This window comes from Hyalella azteca, unplaced genomic scaffold, assembly GCF_000764305.2.
Source record: "Hyalella azteca isolate HAZT.00-mixed unplaced genomic scaffold, Hazt_2.0.2 contig14273, whole genome shotgun sequence".
Classification (NCBI taxonomy): Eukaryota; Metazoa; Arthropoda; class Malacostraca; order Amphipoda; family Hyalellidae; genus Hyalella; species Hyalella azteca.
Window position 1 is genome coordinate 14,988 of NW_025944164.1, and position 19,389 is coordinate 34,376.

Sequence of the window (19,389 nt, forward strand, 5' to 3'; positions counted from 1 at the left end):
CTGAGTATGAATGTCGATTTAAATTTGAAATTTATGTAGGTTTGATTTTCTAATGAGAAAAACTTGGGAAACACCTACACTTATCCCAAAATAGTTGAAAAATGCGTTTTTTAGTGAAGCATCGTGACAACGGATTCGGATAAATGCAGTTCGATAACGATGCAATGTTATACATTAGCTCGCAGATTAAAATCAGGTGTACATTTTCAAATAATGCAAATATAAATGGATCGAATCTCGAAGGTTTTTCTTGCAAGAAGAAGAGTTATTAAGTTGCAAGATCGGACAGCCATTATTCTAGCATATCCTGAAATGAACGATAATGGCTGACACAGTTAGAAAATTGGCCCTTTTATTCCATCAATTATTTGACCAATGCGCACATTTCACTCTGCCCGCTGCGACATTGAAGCTGCTGATGAACAATTACGGTCGATCAAAAGTCAAATGCAGTATATATTGCCTCGTGCGTCAGCGCAAGCCAGTAGCTACATAAATAATATGATGTGGGACATGCAGATGAAAATATTCTTACTATATTGGATTCATACCAACGAATTTGTCTGGTCTCAATCATGGATTGCAAGTTAGTGGATAGATTCGATCATCGATGTCATGTTCCACCCGCGGGCTGTTTTCACTCGTCTGCATGTGCGAGATTAGGACCACGGAACTGGTACCTGCTTGAAGTCTGACGTTGTTAGCAAAGCTTATTTCTTACTCTAAAGTGTTAGAGTGAAACAACGATAATGATCAGTATTTAATTACTGAACCTTTATAAAAATGTCATGGTGCAACTTCCAAATCTCCAATGTGCACGCCTCATTTTTTATACGTCTTTGAAGCAGAGCTTCGTACATCTGTTAGAAAACTAACATCAATTCTATTCTTAGTTCGGTAATAGGCTACTGCAATTAGCTACCGAAAGTGGAACTAATAAGAATTCTATTTAAATTTGCTCGTGTAGTGAATATTGGCTTACTTTCTACTTAGATTTTGGCAGGGTACATACTGACGCCATCGTTGCGACAATTAAAACAATAACTTCGTACACTAACTAATAATAGCTCAAAGAACATGTGTTTAAGATGCGTGTGTATTAACGCGTTCACAGCTATAGAGATCTACCATTTTTCAGCTAATATTTACTATATCCATTCATAAGTTGAATAAATATGTCCAAGAAATCGATTTCAGTACATTGCTTATTTGTGTACAAGCTTTCTATACTTCACGTTGTCATAATGTGACGCTTCTGCGTGCGCAAGAACAACGTTTGTCCTAATGAAATAACGTGAGCATCTAGTCGGCAGATCCCTGCTTCCTTCGAGCATACCATCAGTCCCTATATACCGCACCGTTGCCCGCTGATCATTTGACATTCAGTGAAAATGGATTAGGCAAACGTTGCAATAATTTCTTTTTAACAAGTCAGATTTAGTTTTGTCAATATTATACGATAGCGGAGCAATATAATCTGTGTTATATGTCGTCTGCTAAATTGTCATGTCATGTCGTCTGCTAAAGTTTATGAGATGGTCACATGTGCGGAAATAGATGATCACAATCATTTTTCTATTTAACACAGGTATTCCATGGCATAGGTACTCACAAACTAACTTTGGCAAGCATATCAAAAGGCATGAGCAACAAATATTAATAACAGTAAACTCGTTTGAAACAAAAAAAAATCAAATTTTGTTCTTTCCGGATCCATCTTCAAACGAAAGGTTAATTACTCCGTCTTTGGGCAAGCAGTGCGGGTTGGCAGCTGCCGCCGCCGAGTCAGCAGACTCAGACTGCTGCCCCTGCTTCGGCCAGCAGGAATCTTTGACTGAGGACCATTGACACTCACACATTTTAGGGGCAGTGAGATGATGAAAAGGTACAAGTTTATTTTCAATAACTTTCTGGACGTTTGTCAGCATCTTAGGGAGCTCAGAGCGCTGCGTCTGTAAGATTTGGCTCTTCATCCTTTGGTGGGTGGTGGCGATGTGGAAGTTCTCCCCGGCCAAGATCCCCACTACCATACGACTGTGCCCGTCCATCTGGGGAAGCTGGGGCACTGAATTATCTTCGGGGTTTTGAGGAAGGCCTCGGAAGCTCTTTAGAGTTACAGGTTCCTTCGCATTTTCCACGTTTAGGTCTTCCATGCTATAACTTTTAGTCTTCGTGAAGTAGATGATGAATCTGATAAAATTGTAGGAATAATCAATCACGTTGCATTAATATTAAAAATACGATATTGATGTTGCTTTGCCGTTTTTTATCAGTTATGTGAGTAATGCGATCAATAATTAACGTCATTTTTTATGAATTTATTAGAGGCTAATAACGGTATGAAAGAATTGTGGCAAAATACAATGGCCATATTTTATTCCTTTTACAAACTATGCTACCGTTTTTTTTTTTTTTTTTTGCTACTTTATTTGCCGAGTTTTTATGATTTGTATATATATCAATAAGAATTAATAGTACCAAACTGGACTATTAATTCAACAACACAACAACAAATCAATCAAAAACAAAATCAATCAACAAATCAATTCTAAATATATTAATTAATGTATTGGTAGTAGCATATTAATCCTATTATTAGTGCTAATAATTATTAGTATCAATTTTAAGAATCATCGGCCAACAAGGAGAGATCACAAGTCACTAATTCTAATCCATCTTAATGAGAACAGAATGTTTTGCCGAGACAATTTCGGTCAACTTAGAAAAAATTCACCATCAAATCTCTAGCAGAACTCACACGAAGATCAACGTGCACAACAAGTTAGCTCCTGATCCGAAGAGGAACTGAGCGCCGGGGAAGACGTGAACTGAGGACTTGTAGACGAGCGTGTAGAGGGAGAAGCTCGCCATGGGCATGACTCCATCCAGCGCCCCCATCACCGCTGACACCTTGCCTGTGACCGGATCGGGGAAACTTGCTCTTCAGTCTTGTTTTACCTACTTCGTTATTATCAAGCCAATAGTAATGGATATCAACTACAAAAAAACCATATTAGCACAAACTATTTTGGAATAAATGTTATTATCTCAAAGGTGATTGCACATTTCAATGGAAAGTTGGACGAAATCCCGAAGTAATTCTGCTGGCCGAAAAATAGGAACGTCTAAGACAAATTCAAAAAAAATATTTGATGCGCGAAATTGGAACGAAGTTGAACATTAATATTTAGTTTCTATTAATATTGCTTCAATTTTGTTTCCACGATATAGGCGAGATTTTCACATACCCAGCTCATCTCCCGGAACAAATTTGGAGAGCATGGAACGTATGGCGATGACGCAGGAGTTCACCAGCAAGCCGCCCACCGGAGCTGTGACAGAGGGCAGAATACTCTTATTTTCAATACAAGAATATTTAACTTCCAGATTACTTTTTTGATGAGTTCATAATTATATAATTTTTAGTAATATATGCTGATACAAAATATTTTAATGAATGTTATCGTAAAAACTCCATAAGCACCATCGGATGATAAAATACACACAAGAATGAACATGAAATGTATGAAAATAGGAGAAAAATATGTGCAGGATTTGGCACTGGATCTGTTTTACCAGCTGAACTTTTGTTGGTTTTTCGATAGATGTTCTAGCGTTGGGGCGTCAGATTCTGATGCCCAAGTTTTGTGTTCAGTCTTTGAACTTGCCGCCGTGGAAGGGAAAAAGTGGTCGCTTTGGCTCGTTATTAGAGTGATAAAAGAGACACCAGTCAGCCAATGCGGACTCGTAATGGTATTCAATAATCAATTCGTATGTTTTGTTCAAATTTTAAATTAATTAGGTTGCAAGTTTAAGCAGAATGAAGAGTGGCTGTACTGAACGTACGAAAGTGTGCTTGGAAGAGAGAGAGTTGCGGTTTTGATAATTTAAGTCAAGTGACACGTAACTCGATAAAGTGAACCAGAAAAATTGCACGATTTTATCTAAATTTATTTCTGTTGAACACTTATTTGTGTCCATCTGAAATGTTTTTGGAGGACAATTCGATACATCTTCGTTTGCTCTGAGTGAAGCCACCATTCATCTCATGCTCGTAATCGAAGCCAATATTAGTGATGTTTTAAGGAAATTCCATTCCGAAGTTTTCATTTCTTTTTAATTTGTACAATTAATTGAATTAAATCTCAACTACTCAACCGTGCAAAGCTTGACGCTCCTCTCAAGCTTCCTCCATCGACAATTGTGCTCCATCGATTCACGGCCATTCACAGGAAGTTAATAAACTATCCTGAAGCCTCAGCGAGCAATGGCAGTCGTACAACTGTGAATGACACATGGGATCAACATTGCCTTCCCTCATAAGGGAAAAAATCTAACCTCACAGGTAATGCATAGAGGTTGTTCAATCACAAGTGTAAGTGATCAAGAAATCAGAAATGTAAGTGGATTACAATTATTCGTCGAGAACCTATCCTCGATTGCTGCTCACCGATCCAGATGAGGTATTGGGCGGTTGCCGTGACCAGGCCGTAGAGGAGGTAGTCTGTGGTGGCGGCGAGGGCTCCTATAAGAGCCAGTACGTTGTCGCTCAGGCCCACGCGGCTCGACAGCACCGGCACAGCCACCAGAGAGCCTGAGGTGAACACCACATGAGTTTCGGTTCTTCGGTTCTAAAATCTTTGAGTCTTCGGTTCTAAAGAATCTTCGGTTCTAAAATCTTAAAATCTTCTATTCTAAAATCTTAAAAATAATCATGAGTTTCGGTTCTAAAATCTTTCTCGTATGCCGGAAATTGACCTCACAAGCTGTGCTCACAAGCTTCAATTTTAGTGAGCACAGCTTAATGTCAACGAGTGCACGGTAACTATTTAGCTCCCCAACTTGAGAGTATTTTATTGTATAACTAATACTGGCACAAATTAGCATTGGATTAGCCTTATTATTCTCAACCAAGGAATCTCTAGCGATGTTCATAGAGAGTGACTTAAAATGATCGTTGCTTTGTTTTCATGACAATTTTTTAACTACAGAATTCACTCCTCTTTTCACGCAATCATTTATGGCTCATTGCAATGCACATGCATCCACACTTCCAGGCAGGTTCATCTATGTTAATTTATGCAGCTGGTGATCTGTTTGCAGAAATGTATCATTCAACAAATTAAGAATGACAGTCAAGTAATGAAATTGCTTTTATGCGAAGCAAATAACGGTCGTGGAGTGGGTCTCACCTAAGGCAGAGACGAGGTTCTTGTACGACACCCAAATTCCGTACTCCTCTGGACCCCAGTCCAGCACGCGGCGGGTGAAGAGGTACATGTACGCTCCTGCAGGCAAAGGAAACGGTCTGCTCAAGAATTAAGGCCAGTATTTTGGAGTGGGATTATTTGCTAGAAGTTTGGTGAACCTCGGTGAGCTACTTGATCAACACTTTTAGTATTTGGACAACTCTACTGACGATATTTTTTGCACTAATGGACTAACGAATGAAAAATGAAACTGATAAATGGGAGTCTGCATTCGCTGCAGTCGCTTGACTTGTTCATCCGAGATAAAAGTATTTCCCCGCAATGATATACGAGTAGCTCTATATGAGCTGTGCAAAGATCTACGATGCCCAATGACGATCTGCGTGGAGTGACGTCCATAGATTGCAGAAAGAGAAATGGATTGCAGAAGAAGCGATGGACCATCTCAACGAAATTAAACTAAAAAATAATCCAGCTTTTATACCTGCTCAACTATACGATCGACAAAAATCGTAATGAGTCATCCAATATTATTTCTACGCTGCTGCGTCCATTCACATTTTTTATCGATGTCACACTGCAGAACCAAGAAAACGCCTGAGTTGTAACCGTATTCACGTCACGTTGTAGCACTGCATTTTTTGCGTAAGAAACAAAATTATAAATATCCACGTCAATTTCCATGAATATTCATGAAATTATTAGGCAAAATTCTCAGCATAATTAATCAGAAATAAGAAACAGTCGTATCTATCTTTGAACTTGAAAATATATCAAAAGTACATATATCCTTAGCAAATGTTCAAGATTCGAGTGATATCAGGAGCTTGTATATTTCAATAATAATTATTATTATTCATGAGAGGAACTCGTAAGCGCTCGTGTTATTATAACGCAGGTTTATCTCTTCGTTGAGCGAAAGCGTGTCTCCCGCTCTGTAAGCGTCCCCTTAATGCTGCTCGAGCGAGCAGGTGGGCGACCTTCACTTCGAGCTTTCATGGAAAATTCCCTTCATTTAATCAAGATCTCGTGATCCACGTTTTTTACCAGGTTTGACATTTCGCTGTGCAGGTGCCGGGCTTTCTTCAAATTCCGCAGGTCCCTTTGTAAATCCAGAGGTGAATTCTTGATTACTATTACGATCTACATCTAATGAACCAGCGTCGTTTGTCTTTGTGCATTTTTAAATGTGGATTCGCAGTTCTGAGTTGAGATTGAATTGCCTAATTTGGAATTAATATAGAGAGCTATAGATATCAGTATTACTCGAAAGCCTGTGATAAATTAACAGTATAAACATCTTCGTCCGCTTTTACACCCGAAAAATTCTATCAAACGTAAATTAATAGTTTAGAAATATAAATTAAGAGATAGAACTAACCCTTTCATGCAAATCGGAACTTCTTTCATGACTCTCGCATCAATGGTTGCATTTAAATTAAAGAAAAATTCATGAAACTATTAAAGTATTTGCCACGCCCGAAATCTTTTATACAAAAAATCGGTATGAATAGTTTCTAAATTCGTAATTTGTAGCAATACTTCTTGATTTATGATTGAATGCATTACGATTATTCACACTAAGAATTTTTCATTGTCTATTTCATCAAATACGTATAATAGAAAAAACAAATAGCGGAAAAAAATTGCATTCTAGGATTACGATCTTTAAAAAAACTAAACAGAATGACGAATCAGACTTAAAAGTTAGCAAAATTCTACACCAAATAACTAACGTTTCTCTTAATTGCTCACTCCAACGACTACAAACGGTAAAATGAACGGATTCAATCAACAGACAATAATGAAAACTAGGGTTCACTTTAGCGTTCTAATTCCAAGAAATTTGGGAGTATTTAACTGAAACAAATTTCTTTATTTCGAAATTAGCATTAATGCAATAAAGAAATTATTGACGAGAACACAGATTCGACTTTTCATCTGCTTTTCAACGCAGCATAATTTTAATTGCGAAGTTCACTAAAGTTTCTACAGGCGCGACGCGGTTGAGTCAGCAGGGTTCAAATAACTGCTTAATGCCACGCCGGTGAAATCGCCCGCTCCAATGCACTTCCCAGATTCCCCATTCCTCAAAATTTACGTGGCTTTTAATGGAATAATTGAATTGATAAATACTAAATCCAAATGAAAATAGCCAAACCCATGTCAGCGAAACTGGTGATCTAACATTGAAGATTAACGAGCCAGAACTTAGTTTGGCCTTCAACTCGTCTTAGGGCTGCATTTATCTGGCTGAAAAAACTGGAGTATCAGCATGGAAGTAGCTGGCCTGCTGGTCCACGCCTAGCGACGAGGCAGTGCACTAACCTGATGGCTGAATGCAACTTTTCCTAAGTTACACTGCCTTATTCTGCATTATGAAGAGACATACAAAGCGCTTGTTCAGCCTTTAAAGCATTGAGATCAACGAAAGTCTCGCCGCTTATTTGAGGTGGTTAGGTAAAAGTTTACTACTGACCGTCAAATATCTGCCATGTTATTAACTCCGCTAAAGTAGTTGACAAAAATTCGATCCACATTTTTTTTAAATGCTTGAACGAAGAATGCGTCGAATCGTGGCGAACAACAGCCTCAACCGTGGAATTATCTAGGTTTTACTAAAGTATTTGGCAGGTGGCAGGCAGACAGAGCCCGAAGGCCAAACTTCTACTTTTATTCAAGAATATTAAAGGCTTGCGAACCAAATGAGACGAAACTGGAAGCTTGCGGTTGCGCAGGAATTGCACCGGTTTTAGTCGGCCCCACCCATTGATGTAGTTAGACTGCATGTATGGACGTCGTGGCTCGTGCAGATCAAATTGCTAGGTTTGCTTATGGAGGTTGCTTAATTTATTGGTAGTTTTTCAATAATTATTTGGTACTATTTGCAATTTTTATGTGTCCACATATTCTTCATATCCTATATTTTAGTGCGATTTAATTTATTTATAACCATCGCGGATAATCAGTGCACGACGTGGATGAAAAGTACAATAATTGAGCAACTCGCCCTTAGCATACACTAATTAGTTTAATTCATTTCTTGCCTTAGAATTTCAATTTACCACTTAAATCATTTTAGTAACGAACAATTATCTTTAAATCATATCGAAAAACATTTACTACACTGAAGACACTGAAGAAGGAGTTTCAACCTAATGTTTCACATCGTCGACTGTATACTTTTCACAGTCACGGCAGCTGTTAAGTCATCCTCGGCCGTTCCGTGATGAACAAATGCTCCGAGGACCTCGACGCGCGACAAGTGATTACCTTGCTCATGCATTTGAGGAAGAAGTGTCCATTGAGGCGCAAATGAGCTTTTAAATTGTTGCGGCGGATCAAGTAATAAGCGAGTAAATACTTAGAATTTCTTTGCATACATTCTTAGCATTGAGTATTAATTGATACTAACGAAAATGTTTTGAGATTCAGAAATTACAGAAAAATTTATAAAATTAGATATTGATATGATTCGACCGAAGTCAGCAATAAAATTATTGCATTTAATTTCAACTCTTGCATGTTTTCCGGCCAATTTTTTATATATGTGTTTAGCTTAGATTTTTTCATTGGCAATGCTATTAGAGCTGTCTATGCTTGGATGAAATTCCCTGTACAATTTCAGTGAAAAATTTCTCGGCCGGACCTCCAGGACTAGTTTAAGGACCTCATGATAAAGAGCAAAGCATGTCTAACGACTTTGTCTTAAGATTAGACAGTCAACATATGAGCTGAGTTAGAGCTATACAATAGATCTATTTATCAACTTATTCACCATAAATTTTGCTAATGTTCTCCATTAAGTGTTTCTTGACACGAGATCGTGGAAAATAACTAAGAGGAGTCTTACCTCTGCCCAGACGCCGGAGGAGGTTGCAGGTGATGAGCAGCAAGACGAAAGTCCTGGCGTTGCCCTCACGCTTCCTGAAGGTGCTCTGGAAGGAGTCTGTTATCCTGTGGTAGTCTATGAGGTCAGTGAACATCTTTTTCGCTGTTATCTTCTCTCCATCGTCTGCTTGGTGTCCACAAGTTTTTTCTTTTAGCTCACATTCCACTTTTTTGTTGACCAACTGAGAACAATTTGTTTTCACATCATCGCGAACTTTTTTCCCGTCTTTTCCGTGTTCACTTTCTTTTGGCTGAACAGCGGTAGTTGACAACAAGTTTGGTTTCTCATCCTTAACGATTCTATTGCCATTTTGATCAAATTTGGAAAATGGACCTCTGCTCTCTGGAGTACTGATTATGTAGGCTAGACTGCCAAACTGCAGGCAGGCAGAGACCCCAAAAACTGTCAGATATCCGCCGTATTTGTACAGGTACGTTCCACAAAGAGTGCCGATAGGACCTCCCAAAAACCAAACACTGTTAGCAAAACCAACTCTACTTGTTCGCTCGCTCTCTTTCGTGACGTCACTGATATACGCATTGCAGGCTGTCAAGAAGGACACTGTTCCGCCTCCCATAGTGTCCAGTACGGCCGCGAGATATAACATTTCTACAGGCCACGACTCAATATAGGCGTTCAACAAATAACATAAGGCCCACATTGCGTGACCAGTACTAGCTGCTATTAATGGAGGTTTCCTTCCGTATTTGTCACTCCAGGCTCCAACAAATAAAACGAAAAATAATGGCAGAATTGCTGTTAAAACTCCATACCACATTCCAAAAACACTGAAAGCTTTTTGGTGTTCTAAGCTTGCTTCTGGATACGCTGATAAATTTTGGCACACTTCTTGGGTGTAATTTAGGTTAACTAGACAAATTTTATCCATCTGGATGTTTTCCACGGCCACTATCATAACTGAGTAGCAGAAGCCGTCTATAAACATGACAGGTTCGAGCGTCAAGCGCTCTGGGATGCTTTTGAGTTTGTTCCATAGGTGCGACGCCTTCTGCTGCAGCGGCGACACCAGCACCTGCACAGTCAAAACCTTCTTTGAAGTTCAACCTCTCACTGTCTCAAAAAATTCACTTGCCTTCATAAAGAAAATAGTAATGAATGAACAATCATTGAATTCATTATGGCATTTCAAAACGTGAATGCAGCACGCAGTCACGAGCACGCAAGGCAGTCCATGCCATAGAAGTTGAAAGTCTATCGTCATATACGTTAGAATTTTTTCTAAATGTCCATGCCGTTAACATTTTACACTGAGCCAAGACAGAAAGACGCAATGTGTTAACACCTAATTTTGTAAATTCATTCAATATTAAATACAACTACATTTTTCCGTTCTATTATCCCTTGCTCCAAGGTAAATCAAAGAGTATATATCATGAAATTATGAATTGTGAAGGAAGGTAATAATACAGTTATTATAAGTTTGCAAGTTCTTTCACTATTAAATGACCGAAGCAGCGAAAAACCTCGACGAGGTTATTACAAAATTGTTAGATCAGATTTATCTTTGCTCTCAAAATCTCTTTCTAATCCGTCCAACATCAAAAGACGTCCAACCAATCCCGAGTATTTTTTATATGCTATTAGAAGATAATTGTTTTGAATGCCTGCAAAATTGAGTTATATGTTCGAGCGTTCACGCTCTGATATAATAATCATCCACTCACTTAATACATAAGACCAGAAAGCCTCAAAAAAATTTTTATCTATCAGGGGCCATACTTTCAAAACTCGCTAAGTGAACGTAAGTACTTACGATCTATTTTCTTGTCTATGATTGGTGGATTTTGCTTGTAAGGCCGTCAATGATTGGCTGATGAACTTACGATCTCTTAACTTTTTTTGAAAGTATGGGCCCAGTTCATTTACTACAATATTTCAAAGCTAAAACTAAATTAGCGAACAGCATCGATTCGAGGGAGTGTTTTTATTACTTTTTGTAGGATAAATCCAATCCAGGAAAGTTTTTAAGAAATTTCCTGTAATTGCACTACTTTGAGAAGTCAAAACTAGTTCTTCTATACGGCTCGGTTAATTAAAGACCCGACTAGTACAAATGTTAGTACAAATGTGATTATATGTACAAATGTGCAAATATGTCACATATCATGATATATGTCGTGAGTAACAGAGTAAAAAAGATGTCCTAATAAGTTAACGTGTCAGTCCCATTTGTAATCTGCATGGCGGATTACATTTAGAGCAAAAGAATGTTACCGCATTAGTATGACGAATTTATAGTTTCGTCTAATTTTTTATAAACTTAGAAGAAATTCTTGTTAAAATTTGAAAATTGTTTTTCCTAGTTTCAAAAATGGATGTATGTAAAACACCTTCAAATAAATCTTCTGATGGAATATTATATTTTTTATTATTATAATCTAGCCAGTTAATTATTCGCGAGTTGTAAAGATCGCTTAATTCTTTCACAGCTCTCTAAAGAATGCGTCGAAATAATGCCCAAACACATACTAGGTATATATAAGCTTGTTAGTTAACAATTATTAAAAGAAATCTTGCATGAAATGTATTAAGAACCAAGTAAGTCCTGTTGGTCATGCTTCACCAATCTATGCGAACTCTTGAGGTTTTCTGTAAAAACCGGATTTGTGGCTCGGCATCCTGTACCGAGCTCAGATGTTATCTCTCGCTGCACTCAATTTAGACCAGGCCATTTTTTGTCGTTGCCAGTGGTCGAGTGGATCTTAGATGTTAAACTTTATTCAATAATATGCAGGCATTTTACACTCATATCAATACTTCCATCAATTGAACGAAATAAGAGATGGTGCATCGACATCGTCAGCGCATGAATCGTTGCACAATCGTTAAACGTAAATTATTTAGTTTAATGAAAAGAAAAAGAAAAATAGATGCTATCGTTGTTCGAGAATTTTTTAAGGTTGCAGATTTATTGATAAGTCCATTATTGTAGAAAGATATGCATTTTTGTTGGATATCACATGAATATTTTTGATCAAATTTTTATGAAAGTGTAAATTTTGTACCAAAATATCAACATAGACAGAATTATTTAGCTGCAATTTCAGAAGTTATTGAAACCCTCACATGTAATTCGCGCTTTGTAAGTCTGACTCAGCCGGCCATTGCTGGAGTCTGAGTGCGTTGTTGCAAAGCAATCATAGCAAGCTTGCGTCAAGACAACTTCTCGGGTTTTCCAGTCGCCTCCGGTAAATAAAATGTTGATATAAAATGTTTACTTAGTACGAGTATGTTGGAGTAGCCGGTCCTGCGACTGGTTTGAATGATAGGCCTCTGAAACGCATGATGTCTGGTTTAAATAGTAGGCCTTAAGCTTCTTGGATTAGCTGGTCCCTACGGACAGCTGTGTGGTAGAATTGATTGAAACCAAAATGATGAACCCAATTTAATAAATTCCTGTTTAACACGTTGACTCCGAGGTGGAACATAAGCGTACCACGAAACGAATTTCTCCAGGACGTAGTGGTACATAATTCAGGGTTTCCAGATGGCCTAAAAACGGCTAAGTCCGCGAACAAAAAAAAAAAAAAGACCGAAAAAGGCTTATAGCTCAATATATACTATGTAGCATATTTGTGGGTTCCGGTTTAAAAATTCCAGTTTATTTTTTTGCAGTTATTAAATTTAATTGGGAAGAGCCCCTATCCAAAATTTCAGCAGGCCAACACGATTGAAAAAAACTAAATCGCAGAATTTGTCCGGAAAAGATCGTCTGGCAACCATGTCTCATAACAGTAAAAAAATAAAATATCGTACAAAATGAATCAATCGGAGTCAAGGTGTTATATATAAATTCAAAATGAATAACTTACACACAAATGGACTGAGAAATATATAATTTTTTTTGCATACTTATAAATGTTCAATGTTGACTTTATATTTATTGTGTGTAGAGGCTGGTATCTACGCACAAATTTGTCTACACAATAATATCTGAAGTGCATTCCATCAGATAATATAACAGATCTTCAGAGCAACCAGAGTTGCTGGTGGAGGTGGGACGTAAACAGCTTCCTTGACGTAACCCCATAAGAAATATCAATTTGGTTGATGTGAAGAACCGTATCACTGCTACGGTGCACTCAGTAACAGAAGATATATTTTCTCGTGTGTGGGACGAGTTTGGCTGCCGTTTAGACGTTTGCCGTACAGCACAAGGGGGCATATTGAACATTTATATTTCAATATATATGTATATATAAAATTGAATCTTTCTCTTTCCATTGTTGTAAAAATTATTCATTTCGAAGTAATACTTAAATAAATATTAATTTTTTGAATTTTTTCTACCATATTGTTTGTCCCTGTGTAACCATCTATTGAATTTTAAGCGAAAATAAATTATGTTTATGCTCTGAACTATTTTGGTTAAAGTCTACACTGTATTCGTCCGTTTTTACGAATATATCGCATTGAACACCTCTATCCATGTAACATCTGTGTTGTATGAGATTCGGCAAGCTACATTGCTATAAAAAGCACATATATCTCCACACCATTGCAGACATCTTCGACTAAAATGTACTCGACTGACAGTGCAAGTAATCAACATTCATTAAAGCAACAAAATTAGTTTTCAACAAGGCACTTGCTAAGAATTTATTTCTGGCCGAATGAATGGAAATTCGAACGATGTATTACATCACAGATTCAATTTTAGGAATTTTGGAGATAAAATAAAATTGATTGTATAAATTGAATTTAGGATTTCAATCTCATTTATTCCAGTTATAGTGTTATCTTATCTCCGTTTACCGAACATTCTAGGGCACTTTTCATCCATTTACACTGCACTCATAGCTATCAAATACCAGTAAAAATGTGAGAAATAATATCTCTTATGTTTATTTTTCACAATTTTATCGTTTATTTGCAGTGTTTGAGAGCACACACTCACTCGCAGGACTACAGTAAGCGACTAAGATCTCCAAATGGAGCGCCTCCGTGTGGAGAACAGCTCGTCATGAGCCGTGGTCGTGCTCGTCATGAGCCGTGGTCGTGCTCACCACGCGCCTTCCAGTCAAGAGGCGACGTCGAGGTCGTGGCTTCCTCGTGCTCGCTTGCCATGCGCGCTCTGCCATTGATTCACTTGCCTCTACCACTTTTTGTTCGAACTTTAGTGCAAAAAAATCTTTTTCTTTTGCAACAGAAATGCGCTCCCAAATATTGTAGTATCGCAAAAATTTTTCACTTGATTTGTTTTATTCTGCAATTGCGCATGGGAGAAGAAATTGCACTTCACGAATATATACTGAAAATTCACGAATATATACTGAAAATTTACGTTAGTTTTAATTAATTAGCAATATATTGAAAGAATTCAACCTTTTCAGTGCTCGCATTGCTAAAATGGGACTAGATAGTTTTGACAGCGCTCTAACTGATGCCTAGAGCTGCCGGTTGTGGCTGCGTCTGAAGCATCTCGATTGATGCATTCAGCGACGTTGTATGACGCAATACCGGCTCTGATGTCTGTTCTTCAAATTTAATTTGCTCCTTTAATTAGGTTAGACAACTAAAGGATGACAAAAAATCTGATATAACGTTGCAGCTCTCACGAAGAGCATGAAACAGTTTCATTACTTGAACGTTTCATTCTGAATGCGCCCCATACATTCGTGGCCTGTAAAGTATCTGTACTGAAAGTAGTTTCAGCAAGTAAATTTGTTCTTTCATATTTCAAATTTAGGCTGATAAACTTTTGAAATTTGTATCTAAGCTGATTGTTTACATGAGTGTTGCTTAAAATTTGAGGTGCACAACATAATCTAATTAAATCAACATCTGTTTAGTAAGATTTTGCCTGGTAATATCTTGAATGAAAAATTACTGTGCCGATTGCTGTTGTACAGTATCTTCAGATTTGAAGATGATCAGTTAGTAGGAGTACAGAAGTTATTAGGTGGCTAGTGCAAGGGCAAGGGATAACGAATACTCCTGTCTCCTAGATTTTAATTGGAGAATTAGAACGAAAAAGAGATTTAGAACTGAAAAGCGATATTGGATAAGATATTTGTTTCTTATTTAGAATGTAAGCGAGATTATCTTTAAACAGGGAATTGTTTGGTTCATTGGTGACGTCAGATATTAAAGAATAAATTAAAAGATATATTTGAATTGAGTACAATGGTCGAATTATTATATTTACGATTTGGTAACCTAAAAAAACTATCAAGATGAAATTGGGAAAATATTTTAGGAAGTCAATATCAAATCAGAAATCCTGACATTAAAACTGTCATCGGAAGTTATCGAAATTAAGCGGACATTGAGAAAACAGTAGTTAGAATCGGTAACATGTGTATCGTTTATGGTAACTGAGCAACACTGTTCCGTCTTGAATTAAAGTCATGCAGTTAATGCAGTGCACGTATTTAGCTACTTTCTGTTCATGCACCGGTAATGATCTAATTCGGATCTGCTCGCTTTCAACTCACGTCTATTCAGTTAGCATATTCCATCTCCGTCTTTTTATAGCATTTCATTTCCGAATTTTGGCAAAGTTTTGTGTCTTGAAATTATAAGCAAATCAGTACGTATTTCCTGCAACTTGTTTTTAACAATCGAAAGTATTTCGTTTCGGTACATAGTTTTCCAGGATATATAGCGAATGTTAAGTATTGGGGACTGACTTTATTCCAACGAAGCGATCCCGAAGACAATATTAATGTACAAATCAAATCAATATCGTCGTTTAATTTAAGCTAAACTCTTGATCTCATTCATTATTTCTTAAATTTGTTGACAAGAAGTTAATGCCTCGAGCGTCACTTAATAAATCAGATTACACTATCGTCTTTATATATATTCTCAGCCCCAGTAATGCATCATTCATGTGTGCACTGCTCAAGGTAGCAGCGAGTCATACATTACGCTCGGCAGTGCGGAAGTTTCGTGGAACTGCGGTGAAGATGCGACACAGCCTGTGTCTACACAGCCTGCGTCTTCACAGCCTGCGTCTTCACAGCCTGCGTCTTCACAGCCTGCATCTACACAGCCTGCGTCTACACAGCCTGCGTCTTCACAGCCTGCGTCTACACAAACACAGCCTGCGTCTACACAGCCTGCGTCTACACAGCCTGCGCCTACACAGCCTGCGTCGGCACAGCATGCATCTACACAGCAGCAAATTTCAGCAGGTCGCCCCCAATCGAAAAACAAGAGATTGCGCGTTCTGACGAGATCACCGCCGGCTGACCAGCGACAAACGACGGCTTACTGACAGTCCTCGCCAGCTGACATCGACTGATCGATCAGTTCATTGATTGATAGTGGCTTGCAGACCGGACTTTTGCTTTAAAAATACATATTATAATTCAATTTCAATAGAAATATATAATTGTTGTCACAACTACAAGGGAATATTTACTAGCTATATGTGATGAATTAGCTCTGTTCTTACTGCTTCCTAGTAATTGTTTTCCCTTGTATGGCCACCATTTAAATTTGGTAATTACATAACTTTAATCTATCCTGCAGGCACACGCATCTCGTCCCATCTGTGTAGGGCACCGACAACGCCACAATATTTAACTACATTTGGAAAACTGTTCACTGCTGTGGAATGCTTAAGAAACATTATCGACTCAGCTCGAAAATCTAGTTAATTTCTTCGAAGACTATTTGCTCAAATTAAAAATACATTTGTTCCGTTTTACTGATCGTTTCAGTAAATTTTATCGTTTTTCATTAGATTAATGTAATCTCCTGTTTCCCGCTTTTAACATGATATAAATTAAGGTTAATATAATCATTAGTAGTTTTGTGGTAACTGTTTTGCCCAGGAAGTGAAAGTTCGATTCGAAGAACAATATTAATGAGAATAAACGAGAATAAGAATCCTTCACGGGAGGCAGGATTTTACAGCTGCGGAATATCTTAAAGTTAGGATACGAGACATTCCATATATATTGTTCTAGATTTTCAGTCCCTTCGTATTTGTTGTGACTCAGGTGATTTTAATGACTCACAGTTAGAGGTTTACCGCTTGAGCGTCAGTAATAATGAACTTCCCGTTGTGCGCATACCGTACGACGGCGTTTGCAGTCTAATAGAAGTTTTACATTTAATGATCGACGTTCAACTTTAAATAGAGATATTTTACTGAAGAAAAATTGAAATTTGTGTGTCCATATTTAAAGCCTCTCTTCATGAAGAACGAGCGATTTAAAATTCAAGCCCTTCGCTGGCTTGAAGAGAAAGTCAACTCGTCATTTGCAGAGCTTGCATTGACAATCAAGGACTAAATCAGTTCATGCATTAATTGATATTGCGGTAAACTATTTATGGCCGACCAATGGAATTCATATTTTTCTTTCTCGAAGCTTCAGTTTAGAAAATATCGTCACAGATGAAGAAAAACTGCGCTTAAGAATATGTAGCTTGCGGGTAGTCACGAAGCTTCGAATTACGAGCATTATAAAATTATGACAGAATGTTTAATGTTAGTGCTGGCTTCAAATCACCATACAGAAATATTAAAATTTAATATATATAATATAGTAACTTTAGGGCAATCTCAATTTTAAGTAAAATAATTGGATAATTGCAGCGATCGCTTTGTTCTTCTAAAACATTTGTGTAAAACCTCATATTTACTATTTAGACTACACTCTGCACTATTCCCTTGATTGAACAAGAAAAATTCAATTCGCTGTGTGGCTCCATGTTTCGATCTACTAGAAGCTCACATGCTGTCTTCACAGCTGTAAGAGCCTCTTAAGCATCTTACATGCAGCATTTACTGCTGTAACAGCTTCTTGAGCAACTCGCATGCAGTCTTTACAGCTGTAAGAGCCTCTTAAACAATTCATATGCAGGCAGTTTTTACTGCTGTAACAAGCTCTTAAGCAACTCGCATGCAGCCATTACAGCTGTGAATGACTCTTAAGCAACTCTATATTCCGGACACAAATCAAAGCAGTGCGGCCACGTGTATGATATTGATAGGGAAAGATCATTAAAGATGGCTGGCAGCAAGGCTTTTACGGCAAGGCCGTTACGCGCTTATAATTATATGGATCATTTTAGACATACAATGTAAAAAATAAGATATAGTTTTGAAGAAGAGTAGACGGAAGAGTTTAGGAAAGGTATCAACTTACTGTTTCATGAAATCGAACAAATAATTTTTAACTCAAGTTTGATGAAGTAAAGGAAATGCTATGTCTAAGAATCTTCAACGGTTTTTTCGATAGATATTGAGATAATTTGAACTAGTCTCCGACTATCACAAGGCAAGCGGTCTCACAACGCATGACGCTTTTCCAGGGATCGTGCTGAATGTGAATATTTACAAACGTGAAACAAAACAAGCTCGAGCCTCGCTGCAATATTGTGAATATGGCGCGAGTTTGTGCAATCACGCTATGCAGGGGAAAATATCCAGCGCAATCCTATCGTATTTTATCTTATTCTAGCAAGAGTTGCGCTGACAATAACTGAAACATCGAGTAAATCATGTTCACGTGTCAGTTGAGATTCAGCTGAAAATGCAAGATGTACTTACCGCTTCTGTTGTTTATCCCAAAATCCCATAATAGATTACACGACGAATGAAAGAGGTGCTTCTGATTGAGCTTTAGCTAACATTATTCAGAGCATTGTATGTGAAAATTCTAGCTTGGAAATAATAATAGCTGTATATGATAACAATAAAATTATTCATGCATGTAATGCTAGAAACAGACTCTCATCACTTCAATGTAGAAAATTTGACATATATATTTATCTTATACACGATAATCACGTTCCTAGCATCGTTTACCTTTTGGGACAACTTTGGTTTCATGACCGAACACTGAGGAACTACTGGATAGAGTTGTTCACGCGGCAGCAAGCACCGAGCCATAGAGCCCGACGGGGCGAGGCGCAGGCTTTATATAGGCGATGCAGCTCCTCTCTCACCCTGACACGGCAGTTAGCCCGACCTCCGCGAAATGCAGGTAAACCCCCGGCATAACTGCAGCTCATGTCCCAGTGTCATGCTGTATATACATACATATCAAACACACGTGTTGTGATACCTGTGTGACACACATGCGATGTATACGTGTTCTCGGGAATGATCTAGTGAAGAATACACTAGTCAGCTTGGTACAGTACGCGACCATGACGATACTCGGGGTGGAACGCACTGTCTACTACTTATTTTTGGTTCAAAGTCTGTACTATGGTGACCGAGAAGCTGGTCGCGAGAAGCTCGTGCGCTGCAGCCTGCACACGAGCTTCTTGCGGGCGACACAAGAGGAAATTTCCGCACCTGAT

General features: G+C 38.0%; 1 protein-coding gene across 1 annotated transcript; it reads right to left on the reverse strand.

Moving 5' to 3' along the window:
• Positions 1-747: 747 nt before the first annotated feature.
• On the reverse strand, positions 748-18,963 carry LOC108672604. Its single transcript, XM_018160302.2, has 7 exons — positions 18,890-18,963; positions 9,064-10,135; positions 5,193-5,288; positions 4,451-4,594; positions 3,249-3,332; positions 2,759-2,915; positions 748-2,190 (listed from the first exon to the last, which is right to left on the reverse strand). Exons 1-7 carry the CDS (start codon positions 18,911-18,913, stop codon positions 1,692-1,694), a joined length of 2,076 nt encoding a protein of 691 aa, XP_018015791.1. The 5' UTR covers positions 18,914-18,963; the 3' UTR covers positions 748-1,691.
• Positions 18,964-19,389: the final 426 nt, after the last annotated feature.

Bases quoted from the DNA above. Each gene is read 5' to 3' on its own strand.
- LOC108672604 (XM_018160302.2), bottom strand. From the start codon at position 18,913: ATGAAACCAAAGTTGTCCCAAAAG. The intron at 5,289-9,063 runs GTAAGACTCCTC...CTTTGCCTGCAG, and splicing joins CCTCCGGCGTCTGGGCAGAG to GAGCGTACATGTACCTCTTC. The intron at 2,191-2,758 runs GTGAGTTCTGCT...CAATTTTATCAG, and splicing joins TTGTGCACGTTGATCTTCGT to ATTCATCATCTACTTCACGA.